Source organism: Indicator indicator, chromosome 12 (genome assembly GCF_027791375.1).
Source record: "Indicator indicator isolate 239-I01 chromosome 12, UM_Iind_1.1, whole genome shotgun sequence".
NCBI lineage: Eukaryota > Metazoa > Chordata > Aves > Piciformes > Indicatoridae > Indicator > Indicator indicator.
The window spans coordinates 22134571-22147571 of NC_072021.1; the positions used below are offsets into that span (position 1 = coordinate 22134571).

The following is a 13001-nucleotide window of genomic DNA, read 5'->3' on the forward strand; positions in this document are numbered from 1 at the left end:
GCCCATCCACCAGTTCTAGAGCAGATCTATAGGATCTACTTAGACTGCCACTGTGAAAAAGGTGAGCTGACAAGATGATGCTTATGAGAATGAAGTCAAATCTCAAGGAACAGATACCAGAACATAAATCCTCACACTGAAATTCAACTATTAGTTTCACTGAAGCTTTGAAAACCACAATGGCATCTTCACTGACAATAATTACCAATAGCTGACGAAATGCCACCTCAGGAATGGTGGCACTGTTTGGAAGGTGTCCCTGTACAAAAATGGAGTCACTCAGGAAATGAAGGAAAAAACACTGCTGCCTGCATGTGAAGATTTTCAGCAGAGGTATCCAGTATGAGCACTGACCAAGTCTGACCACTTTGCAACTTGATGAGATGTGACAAGCTCACAGCCCAGTGTAATACCACTTCAGGCTATGCAGCTGGGACTCAAAGTGAGATGCTTAGTTTCTACTCCTGGTTTTCCTCAGATCCAGGGTAGGTATTTATCTCCAGTGCTGATATTCCTCAATTCCTCAGGTTCCTAGCCTATTAAAAGCCAAGTTTAATATAATTCCTCAAATCTTTGACCTTTGGGCAATGCAACTGAATATATGTGCTGCCACTGGGCACAAGGATGGCTCTAAATGTGGTTTTCCACTCAGTAACCAAGGATTTCCATTCACTCCTCTGTTAAATGAGGCCATTAAGATAAATTTAACTCACTAGTTTATGCTGCTGTCAGAGAGGAAAAATTGCTTTTTAATCTCTGACCCTACAAAATGAAATTGTACCCTTGAAAGAGATTTAGTTAAATGAATTAAATAGAAAAAGAAAAGATGTATGTGATTTCCTTCTGCCATCTCTGAATTGTCACAGATCAGACTCATGCAGCTTTCATGTACAGAATTCTTGCCTTTGAGATACCAAATCCAGACAGCCATGCATAATATAACCAATATCCCTAAATCTTGACTTGGAACCATCCAACTACTGCACACCACCAAGGTGAACAGTCAGTAAAGACTACAGTCCACTCACTCGTCTTCTCACCAGCCAAAGCAGCTTTGTTAGCTGATCACCACACCACTCTTGTCCTTTCCATCTCCTCCTTGAGTAATTTGTACTTAAAGTCAGCTCTCAATAGATAATTTTATTTTTTTTCTTTCAAAAATCCTATTGGGCATGGTTTATAATAAAAGAAAGATTAAGCTACCACCTGGCTGAGTCAGCTCTTTCTGGTGGTTCATATTAAGAGACATTCAGTTGTGATTACAAATAGCCTGAAAGATTTTACATTCCCATGGAAAAGCACCCAATTGCATGACATCTGAAAACCCTAAAGAAGTCCTTTCCTAATAAATATTTGACCACACAGACCCATTATTTATGGGAAACAAAGACAGGCTTAAATAAATGTTGTGGCTCAGACCTGACGGAGGTTAAGTTGCTCCATTCATGTGGCACATTCATCACTTGGACTGCTGCTGACTTGAACACCATTTCCTATGGTAAGCAGCTGGTCTGTAAATAGGTTGCATTAAAATACAGTGAAAAACCATGCACAAACAGAAGTCTCTTCCAAATAAAACACTCTTAAATCTGAAAACTCAGTCTGTGGAGCCAGTGGAGTAAGGAAAAAAGGAAGGATGAGTTTTTATCCCAATCCACCTGCTGCTGCCTATTTATTGAGGGAAAATAAACAGGGAAAAAAAATTGTTCAAAGCACTGCCCCAGACAGCCTTGGTTTCTGGCCACAGCACACTTCCAAGACAAAAGGAGCTGGGAAGTAGGGGCAGGCATGCATCAAGGTGTTGCTCCAAGGCTCTGTAGCGATACAGAGCAAGGTTGGACACATCTGACAGGCAATATGTGCAAACATCCCTATGATGTAGGTCTTGACCAATCTGGGCAAATAAATTAGAGGGATCATTATTAGGGAATGAATGGTTTAATGCAGCAGTCTTGCAGGCAAGAGGGGAGGACTGAGAGATTAGGATTCAGAGTGAAAAGGAAAAGATCTGGCTTAAAAGGAGGGGGAGCAGGTGGAAGGAAAACAAGTGCTACGATGAAGAAATTGCTTTGAAGTTGAAGAAATGAGTTCCGAGTGGGAAGCCCAGGCAAAGGTTCCTGAACTGAGCTGGTGTGAGTGTGCTGCTGCTGACTGAGAAACAGAAAGTAGAAAGAGACTGCAAATCGGTTGGTTGCTTTTTTCCTGGGTTTTTGTTTGTTTCTTTCTTTCTTTGCTTGTTTTTGAGAGGTTCAGGCAGTTTGGACTTCTTTTACTAACTGAAGAACATGGCACAGAATCATAAGGACTCTGGATGGTGGCAGTTTCCTTGTGCTGCTGAAGAGGAGGATTAAGGCTGTGTAATTACTCAGACACTTCAGTCATGGCTTTTGCTTGGAGTCCTTACAGAGTGCTGAGTTCCTATTGCAGCTTTAATTCAGCTCTCATCCTTTTCACAAGCAGAAACCGCCAGGAGAAAGAATAGCTTCATAATCCCCCAAATAAAAGTTCCAAGCGCTAATTACTTGAAGGAGAAGCAAACTCAGCCGTGCTCACACTGGAGACAGACACAGCTAAGACACAGCACCTCAAGGCTGATTGTATGCACTGTGTCTTACAGTTAGCAGCAGATTGTCATTACCTCTCAGTCACAAATCTACCTTTGGAGCATCTAGCCTCTTCTTGTCCTAGGAGATTAAGTAGCTACAAAGCTGCGTTTGTGTGAAGTCATTCCCACTATGTTGGTCCTCTGCTTGCTGGGTGGCTGCTGCAGGAGGTGTCAGGGTGCAATTTCACAGCATTGTGGTGCTAACTGGTTGTAAACTGCGTTTTTTAAACTGTTAAGTTTAAAATTATTTAATGACAGAATAAGTCAAGACCTTAGGGCATACACACAAGGAAGAGAAGACAATCTTCATCATCACAGTCTTTATGAGTAGCAAGTGCTTGAAGAGGTTCATGTGGCAGGAAATTTGAGAGATTCAGAGAAGGTGACATTTGAAATTCATTTTTTTTTTCTAAAAATGAGTTATTTGTGCAAAAGAGTTGCAGCCAGTCCTTTATTGGTGGTCCCCAGGCAATAAGATCTCTCTGCAAATGTCACAGATTTATGAGGCTTTTGTTTTCTTAAACCTCCAGCCTTCAAAGTGGCCCTCTGTGTATCCCTGAAAGCCAGACCCAGCAATTGCTTCTTTACAAGAAAAAAAAAAAAAACAACTCATTGTTCTTAGACTACATAAGTGGGTCACTGAACTGGTGCTTGCCTTTGCAACGCCAGTGAATCCAAATTAGCTTGACTTCCACAGAGGATACAGGGAAGGAAAGCAACCAGCATTAATCAGAGCAACACAGGCAGCTCTTCCAAAACAAATTAGCTTCAACAGTCAGCACACAAGAATCCTTCAGTCAGTGTGGCCAAGCTGAACTTAGGCCAAAACTTGGCATCAAAAAGAGTAACTGGTTTAATACGTACCCATGGAGTCTGCATTTGTTTCTTTTTCTTCCTCTCAAACCATCTGCAGAAAGCCAGGAACAAATTGAGCAAAGTAAAACTGCTGATCTCATTGCAGGCAGTCCACCTAAGCTAATCTCAAAGGCAAGTGTCCATCAGGTGTCCATCAGGTGTCTAGTTCTCTTTCTTTTCTCATAAAGGGAGAAGTGACAGGCACAGGATTCATTTTCCCTTATTTGCTATCATCAGGACTTTATAGACAAAGGAAACAATAAACATGTCCAGAAAGACCTGTGTCAGACATCTAGGAGATGAGACATGGAAGCAATGTCTCCTAGCTGGTATAAAGGGAGTCCAGACACTTAACTCAAACACACATTTCTCCACCAAATGCACTCATATTTGATCCAATAAATCCTTTTCTTCCAGAAACCAAGTTGACCCATGTTAGAACTGATGTTTTAAGATAAATGAGATGAATATTTTTTTCAAGGAGCATGGACAGTGACATTTCAGGAAACAAATCTGGGTCATTGGTATTAAATGGCAAGGGTCCTTGTTACTGCTGTAGGTCTAAGAGGTATCAGACTCTCACAGTAAAGAAAAGCACTTTAGGAACTCTGCTGTAGGAGATTGCTTTTTCTGGCTTCTCCCTGCCAGATTTATTTGCTACTCATTCATTTTTTAAAGTTGAATTTTCTAGTGAAAAGTGGGACAACAAAGTAAACCAGTCAAGCTTCTGTAACCAAGAGGTGTTTCATATGGAAAAGGCTCTTCGTTCCTCTACTCCTGGCATCAATATTCAATCTTTGTACTTTTATCTGCATTTTGACTCTGCACATTCCTCCAGATGATGCAGTGGCCCAGCACAACTGTTACCTGTACACCTGTCTCCTGATGTACATGTCCACTGAAAAGAGTATGTGCAGGGCCATGACATAGGAGAAGAAAGGAAACAGCAAGGAGGGAAGCAGAATCATGTGCACAGCCACCTACTGCTCCCTTCCCTGGGATAAGAGCAGGGGCTGGCTGTGGACTGCACTGAACCGCCACACAGCCTTGTCAAGCCTGAAAATTGGTCTCCACTCCCTTACTTAGCATATATTGCCCTCATGTGTTGCTCATTATTGTTTTATAGCTTTGTGGGGAGGCAAGGTGTAGAATCCTAGAATCATCAAGCTTGGAAAAGACCTCTGAGATCAAGTCCAACCATCAACCCAACACTAGCATGTCCACTAAACCATGTCCTGAAGTCTACACATTTCAGGACACCTTCAGAAATGGTGACTCCACCACCTCCTTGGGCAGTCTGTTCCAATGTCTGACCACTTTCAGTAAGGAAAATGTTTCTAATATCCAATCTAAACCTTTACTGGCACAACTTGAAAACATTTCTTCTATCGCTTCATACATGGGAGAAAAGAGCAATCCTGACCTCACTACAAGCTCCTTTCAGGTAGTTGCTGGTTTTTTGTGGGTGGGTAAAGAGTTTAGATGAGGAATATGAGAACTTATGCAAAGGAATAAAATACTACTGTAAGAAGAAACATCTCAAGATGATGGAGCATTTTACAACACTTAAAATGCAGACAAAGGAGTTCAGCAGGAAGATATTTACATTTATTTAAACATTTCCACCATTTCAGGGAATCTAAATGCCTTATTTTGTACTAGTTAAAAAAAAAAAAACAACAAACTATTTACTGATGCTTTGTTATGTTAATGTACAGGTTGGGACTGGTGCTCTAAGTTGTATTGTTGAAGTGCACTTTATGCAAAAGTTAAGTAGCCAGTCATTTAATCTTTATTCCTGACAGAAATCCCTTCATTGAGGTCTGCAGTAGGTCTTAAGCTTCAATGTTTCTGTGATGTAGACATTTCTGATTTCTCAATTTATGTGTACATTTGTCAATTTAAAATGATACATACACATACACGTTTAAATACATACTTACATATAAATAGGAACACATAACCAGGGTATGCAAGTCAGTCTGGTGTGTACATGACAATCACACTGTTCTAGAGGTTGTAGGTAACAGACAGATAAATTATTAATGAATTGGAAGTTCCACAAAACAAAGAAAACCACTCAATAAGATGTAAAAAAACTGTTTGTGCTGAGCAGCACAGAAGAGTACCAAGGGAATTTAAAGTGTATAAAACTATGGCATCTTCCACAAAAGAAGCTGACCCACAAAGTCATCTGGCTGATCATTCTCCCAAATTCATTCTAGATGTTTCTAAAGCAATAAAACCCACACATACAGCATGGAAGGATAGAATCACAGAATCATAGAATCATTTAGGTTGGAAGAGAACTAAGATCATATGAATTAAGGTTATATGAAGCATGATATGTGGGTGTGCAAGTGTGAGTGAGATCTATGAGACAGTCACTATGAGTGAGAATGCAACACTGAGATCAATTTTGTTTCAATAAATATCACTTCCATGTTTTGTTGCATTGATTTCCACCAAATCATGCTAGAAATGTACCTATTTCTGTCCCCTGGTTTACAAAGAATAGGTAACTGCTTCAGATGAAGACACCTACCTGACTATGTCTGCTTTTGGCTAGTTTAATCCCAAATAGATCATAGAATCATAGAATTGGTTGGCTTGGAAGCAATCTTTAAGATTGTCAAGTCCAAAGGTTAACCCAACATTGCCAGGTCACCACTAAACCATGCCCCTCAGCACCACATCTATGTGGCTTTTCAGTCCCTCTGGGGATGGAGACTCCACCACTGCCCTGGTCAGCCTGTTACAGAGCTTGACAACCCTTTTAGTGAAGAATTTTTTCCTAATATCCAATCTAAACCTCCCCTGGCATAATTTGGGGCTGTCTCCTCTTGTCCCATCACTTGTCACTTGGGAGAAGAGATCAACCTCCAAATTGTTACAACCACCTCTCAGGGAACTGTAGAGAGCAGTAAGGTCTTCCCTCAGCTTTCTTTACTCCAGGATATATGACCCCAGTTCCCTTTACCTACTCCTCATAAGACTTGTTCTTCAGATCCTTCACCAGTTTTGCTGCCCTTCCCCTGACATGCTCTAGCACCTCAACATGCTGGAGTGAGGAGCCCAAAAGTGAATGCAATATTCAAAATGTGGGCTCAAAAATGCTGAGCAGAGAGGTACAATCACATGCAGTCCTGCTGGCCAGACTATTGATGATTTAAGATAATCTATACACACACAGCATTATCCATATGAATGCAAGTGGTATCAACATTGCTTCCTAAAAAAGCCCCTTGAGGGCTGTGTGACCAGGACTCTTCTTGTCACATTATGGAGACAATGCCCTTTTGGGTGTAAGATGAGCAGCTATCAAAGCAGATAAGAGAGGAGGCATCAGCAATCAGTCACAGAAACTTAATCTCATTTTATTTTCGTATCTCAGGGAACCTCAAGAATGAGCTGGAAGAGAGCAAGCTGGGGTTGCACACTTTTGTCTATTGATCCTTTCCCAGTTGTGTACGTAACAGCTACCTGTCCTCTACAGGAGATCTGGATTGCACGTTTTCCTTAGTAGCAGAATTTTTGTAAAGTGGTATTTGTCTATACAGGCTTGTTTTAAGGACAAGGGAGACTCTGTTTTCCCATAAACACCACTCAGTACAAATCTATGGTCTTAGCAGTGGTTTACTGACTATGACTTCACTTTGATCAATGTATTTAAGGAAACAAAAGACCTCCCTAACTGGGCGAGCTACTTCAGCAGCTCCTGATGGCTGAAGAAAGCAGAGCCTTTATGTTGTGCTGAGTTTATTTTCTGCTTGACTACTCTTTGACCTCAGCCAAAATTGTCATTAACTCATTTGCAGCTTTGTGATCAGCTCTACTGTCAAGTATTGAATTTATTTGAGTCTCATTTTGGACTTCATGTAGTAAAAATGCAACAGGCTATTTTCAAAGCAAGTGCAAGGTTACAGGCAGGGAGACACACGTTGCATTGAATATATCTGCCTTTAAAACCAAAATGTAGCTGAAAGCCACACCTAGTTTCTGCAATGTCAAGTTCTACAACAGTTGCTCATATTACCCACAATTAGCAAAATCCATTTCACCAGAAAATGAGCTGTAGATAATTTTAAAGTCACAGTACTTCTTTTCAGTGGAGTAATATGCCTTACTCCTTTGGCATGGAAGTTTCTACCAGATGTTTGGAATTCATTGTGTCCAAGAACCAAGAAAGAGGCACTAGGTACTCAGCTCTATATTTTCACAGCAAGATTCCAGATACATGAAACTCACTTTGTGCTTCAACAAACCACTTTATAATTGAGGGAAAAAGAAAAACAAAAGCTTTTGTTCTGCCAATCCAATGCAAGAAATTATAAATTTTCTTTGTTCACTTCCCCTTCCATCCCTAGAAAGCACTAACTATAACCACTGAAGAGTTCTTTCTGCTCAAGATATTTTCAAAAAGATTAATGTTTGTGTGTCTGTGTGTTTTATTCTTGCTTCAATGAAGAAAAAGAAAAACAACCAAGCCAAACAAAAAGACCCAAACCAACAAAACAAAAACACCTTCAAATTGCCTTTAAAAAGTGCTGAACACCATTCCCACAGCCATTATTCACCAACCACATCATGTCACTTGACAGTTCAGTTGTTTCTGTGAAGCACTGTTATCTGATTACAGGCAAGCACTCCAATAAGAAGCATATATACACTTAAATGATACACTTTTTATGATGTCTTTCCAAGAACAGTAGTAGCTAATTGTTGAGTTTCCTACTGAGAAATGTCTCTTTAATATGCAGATCTCTTAATGACTCCTCTAATGTAAATTGTTGATGCAAGCAATTTACATGTAATTTAATCATATATATATAAAAGTTTAGCTCTTACTTAGAGTTTGTTTTATCATCTTTCCAGGTAGCACAAATCCAGCCCAGCCGTGTGCCATGTGGTTCACTCCCACCAAGAGTTCTCTTTATCTTAAACACTATTACTGAATGTATCTGTAGGGGTTTTTTTTAGGCTCACTTACTTGGTGCTGACTGGCTTTTGCCAACTGCTCATTGGCTGATTCTACATTAGAAGATGCAGTCTCAATGTTGGCTTCAATACTATCTGAAAAAATAAGAGAACAGAAGATATTTATGGGGTAAAAACATAAGACAAAGACTTTACAGCAACCACAATTTACTCATGGTCATAACAAGATGAGTAGCATCATGTTTGCAAGCTACACTACTACAGGCAAGTAGGAACACCACCCTAACTGGCCTATAGGTTGCCCAAAGAGGTGGTAGAAGCCCCATCCCTGGACATATTCCAGGGATGGACTGGGCTCCAAGCAACCTGATCTAGTTGGAAATGTCCCTGTTCGGTACAGTGGGGTTGACCTAGTTGACCTTTAAAGGTCTCTTACAACCCAGAAGATCTGTGATTCTAGGATTCTGTGACATTGAGGCTGATCCACAAAGCAGTAATTGGTCATTCTACATACTTTTATAGGAGAATCAGTAGAGGGACATTGGATATTTTCTGGTTAGAATTGAGAAATAGCTGAAAAGATCTATGAGCTAGACTGGCTCTGTAGGACAAGGGAGTGTTCTCTTTCTGCATTTGCATGTTAGGACAGGGAACTACATGACACAGTCTAATTATTTCTGTGACTCTGCATATGGAAACAGCGGGGCACAAGGCAGAGAAACCAAGAGTTAACAAGATACATCAGCCAAAATAACTTGTCACTCACCCAAGGTGACAAATCCTTAGTCACCTAGTTGCTGACAAGTATTTATGTCTATGTGTAAGCAAGGCTGCATGATACACAGTTAACGAGATTGATTTTGCCTAAAAAAAACCAAAAAGTTTTGTGCATTCTCTGGAAGTCCAAAAGCAGCCACTGCAACACTAGTTTGCATCCATTGAAATTCAGATCCTGACCACTCAAAGCTCCATCCTGGATAGCTTTCCTATAATCAAGCTGTGTTGCATATTAAGATAGGGAGAAAATAAGAAAAAACAAAAACAAAACCAACCAACCAGATGAAAAACTGAACCAAAAATAAGAATATATCCTACTGGGACATCTGTTAATTTTAGCAGTGCAAAGTTTGACTATGGTTTGGGATCAGAGCTTCACACAGGAAAACACCTCCATGCTTTAAGCTACTTTCTGATGGGATTTGGAAACGTTTTTGAGGAGATTTGGAAGGGGTGAGGGGTGTGTGCTGGACACTGACAACTTCCTAATCACAGTAACAGGACTTGATCATGTATCTTATGTTCCCCAGAACCCTTGTGATGACTCTTTACTAATCAATGCTTCTTAAAGGCTGAGTGTGCTCAGAAAAATTATTCATTTAGGTATCAAAGACCTACAGAGGAGAAATTTGTAAAAGATATCCTACTAAAACAAGACTGATGTGTCTGTGCTTCCCTTGGGGCAGGGAGAAATCACAGAAGCAGCTTAATTTGGCTTCTGTAGACGGCCCTCTAGAGGAACCTAGAACTTTCTGCTGCCTGCACAAGGGCCTACAGAGGTTTGCTTTCATTAGATAAAGCTAAACACCCTGAACACCCTCTTAGCAATACATGGAATGGACTAATCATATGTTATGTCCTGTGTCTTGCAAACATCATCAGTGTTTTTTGCCAGCACAGGCCTTCACATGCTGAATAGATGTGTGGTGCATGTCCTATATGAGTTGATGTGATGTTACAGGAGGAGGATGGATCTTGGTGGCACTGTTTCTGCTAATTTATTCTCCTAATGGGGCAATACCAGCCTTGGAATAAACAAACCTCTCATTAAAAATAATTTTGAAGTAACTTGAAATCCTGAGACAGAGGGGAAAAATTAAGACAAGCAAAAACCCCCATCAAAAACAGCTCTAAAAGTCCACAAAAATGAGACATAAATATGTAACATGATTTAACTAGGTATTTCTGCTGATTAACACAGGAAAGTAAGGGAAGGAAAGAGAATTTGGGTCAAATTGCAAGGAAGTAAGTAATAAGTCAATGAGGTTAATAAGTCAGTGATGAATGTGTCACTCACAGCTATTTCAGCACATCTTTGCAGAATGCTAGTGATGGTTCACAGCTTCATCTTGCCTACCTCCAGGCTCCTTGCCAAGTCACCTTGCTTGGGGCTGAAGAGGCAATAATTTCCAGAGGGATGATGGGATCCTAAAAAAAAAACCCTGCTGCCTTTTCCTTTCTCCTTGGTTTTGGTATGAAGACACAGTGAATCTGTTCCCAAATCAGGGATATAAGCCAGCCTGGGGGGGTGGGATTGTCCATTAGGGTCCATTGTCCATTGTGGTGAATTCCACCACAATTTTCTGTCCTCAGTCTGTGATGACAAATTTATGGTACCGTTTGAAAACAAAAAAAAACCTTAAGGTGATGTGATAGCCATTTTATGAAACTGAGGGACAGGGTTGCACTTAAGCAGATGGTGTTTGCAAACAAATGCACCAAGGAATTAGGAAAAGATTCCAAACTCCCCAGCTAAAAGACAGCCTTTCAATAGCAGCAGTGAAGGCAACAGAGCTAGCAAGATTTTAGATGTCATTTGGTATGATTTTATGACATGCTTGCCACACAGAGACAGAAATCATGATGACCCCAAGAGGTATTTTCTACCTATCTTCAGAGATCAAGCCCTGCTAATGACCAACAGGAGTCTCAGAGGTGAAATTACTGGAGTGACAATGGCTGAAGTGGGGTTTTTGCCCTAATGTATCAAGGAATCACTGTATGACCTAAGTCTTTGTAGCAGCAACAATGGACTGGTTTCACAAGGCAGCATTTTCAGTAAAACCACTTGAAAAGCAGGAAAATGATCTCACGAGTGAGAACTTCAAAACGTTCCCACTTGGTAGTAACCAAAACAAGCCCCTTCAGGTTTCATAGCATAGGACTTTAATAAGCTTAACCCTCTTTTATCACTACAATTTCTGGTTAAAAATAATCAATATAACACAATGAGAAGCACAATTTAAAAAAAAAAGGGGGGGGGGGCAGATGCAGTATTTAGTAAATATATAAAGGTTTCTTTCCTGACTAAAAGCCAATGCTGGAGCAAAATTACTTTCTGCGTGACAATGATTGTTGCCCATTCTAAACGATTTTTGCCCATTTTAATTGCCATGTACTTGTGAGAGTTTTTAGTGAGTGTCATTCCACAGACAGAAGACCCTCAGGCTGTGTACAGGCACAACAAAGGGAAGGAAAACTATGGCAGTTCTTCCAGAGTGAGGTTTAAAATTACTTTGGGTTAGTCATTTGCAAACTTCAGTGTAAACGTCGAGTTATAAATTCAACATTTATTTTATAAAGTATTATAATATCTCCTGTATGGTAAATTAAGGCTAAATGGGTCACACTGGCTAAGACTGGTGCAATGAAATATGATTTGCAGCTCCATGAGTCATCAGGAGATGTGGTGGCTGTAGCAGATCGAACCTAGCATTGGATTTGGTTTTACTAGAGCTTTATTCTTCCACATGGAAACACACAACCCTCAGAGGTAACAACTTAAGAACTGAACAACCACTCACCCTAATTTTCTAGATAAGATTATTTGAACTATCTTAAAATGTCATAACCAGTTCCTCCTGCTGTTTTTCCTTGGCCAAAAACCCAAAGCCATAGTCCATAAGAATAAAAGTGGCTCTAAGGCAACGGCCAAACACCAGCATAAATTTACAGCACTTGAGTTCCTGAGTGATTTATACTGTCCTTCAAATGCATCTTGGAAATGTCAGGTATCTGCTACATATGTATACACTGAAAAATGGGATTGTCCTGCCAGAGGTTTGCTATGCCTGCCAGGATACAACTTCCAAGGATTTAAAATGCAAACGTTTTCCTATGTGTATCTATTGGAAAACAGTCCATCCTACCAAAGAAAAAGATACTTCACTTCATTTCTTCTCTGCTAAATGGCAGAGTACAGAAATATGACCAATTTAGCAGATGCAAAGCAATTTACAGCTCTTTATTACAGAGACAAGTGGTCTCAAATTACTGGTATTTACCACAGAAGAGTCAGCATATGAAGATTTTCCTGAAGGCACATGGTATGGCCACTATTCTCACTTCCTCCTGTGTGCTGCCAGCTCTCTGAGGTACCTACAGTTCCCATATGATGCCCAGGGAAGTTGTGGGTGCCCCCTCATTGGAAGGCCAGGTTGGACAGGGTCTTGAGCGGCCTGGTCTAGTGGAAGGTGCCCCTGCCCATGGCAGTGGGGTTGGAACTGCATCATCTTTAAAGTCCCTTCCAACCCAAAGCATTCTACAATTCTATGATGCTCTCATATGGCTTTGGTTAATCCCAGACTCTAGGTTTAATCTCACAAAATTTGCATGTGGGAGGATGGTATATATCATGGTAACAGAACTGATTCACTTCTATTTTTTTAAATTACGTTCTTTTTCTGATAAAAAAAAAGAAAAGGTATTTCAACAAGACAACTTTTTGTGGAGAAATTGATGGTCAGGTCAGATTTTAATTATTTTTCTTCCAAAATAACCTCTGAAAATAGTTTACAGGTTAAAAGAACATTCGACCTATCTCTGA

At 40.2% G+C, this 13001-nt stretch overlaps 1 protein-coding gene across 1 annotated transcript in view; it reads right to left on the bottom strand.

Moving 5' to 3' along the window:
* Window positions 1-7908: 7908 nt before the first annotated feature.
* The window catches only part of TSNARE1 (t-SNARE domain containing 1), a 204374-nt gene continuing 199281 nt past the window's right edge, over window positions 7909-13001 (bottom strand). Inside the window, exons 9-10 of the mRNA XM_054385404.1 lie at window positions 8451-8533; window positions 7909-7917 (exon numbers count right to left, since the gene is read on the bottom strand). Of these exons, the coding sequence (XP_054241379.1) occupies window positions 7909-7917; window positions 8451-8533 (92 nt within the window). The remainder of the gene's footprint in view (window positions 7918-8450; window positions 8534-13001) is intronic.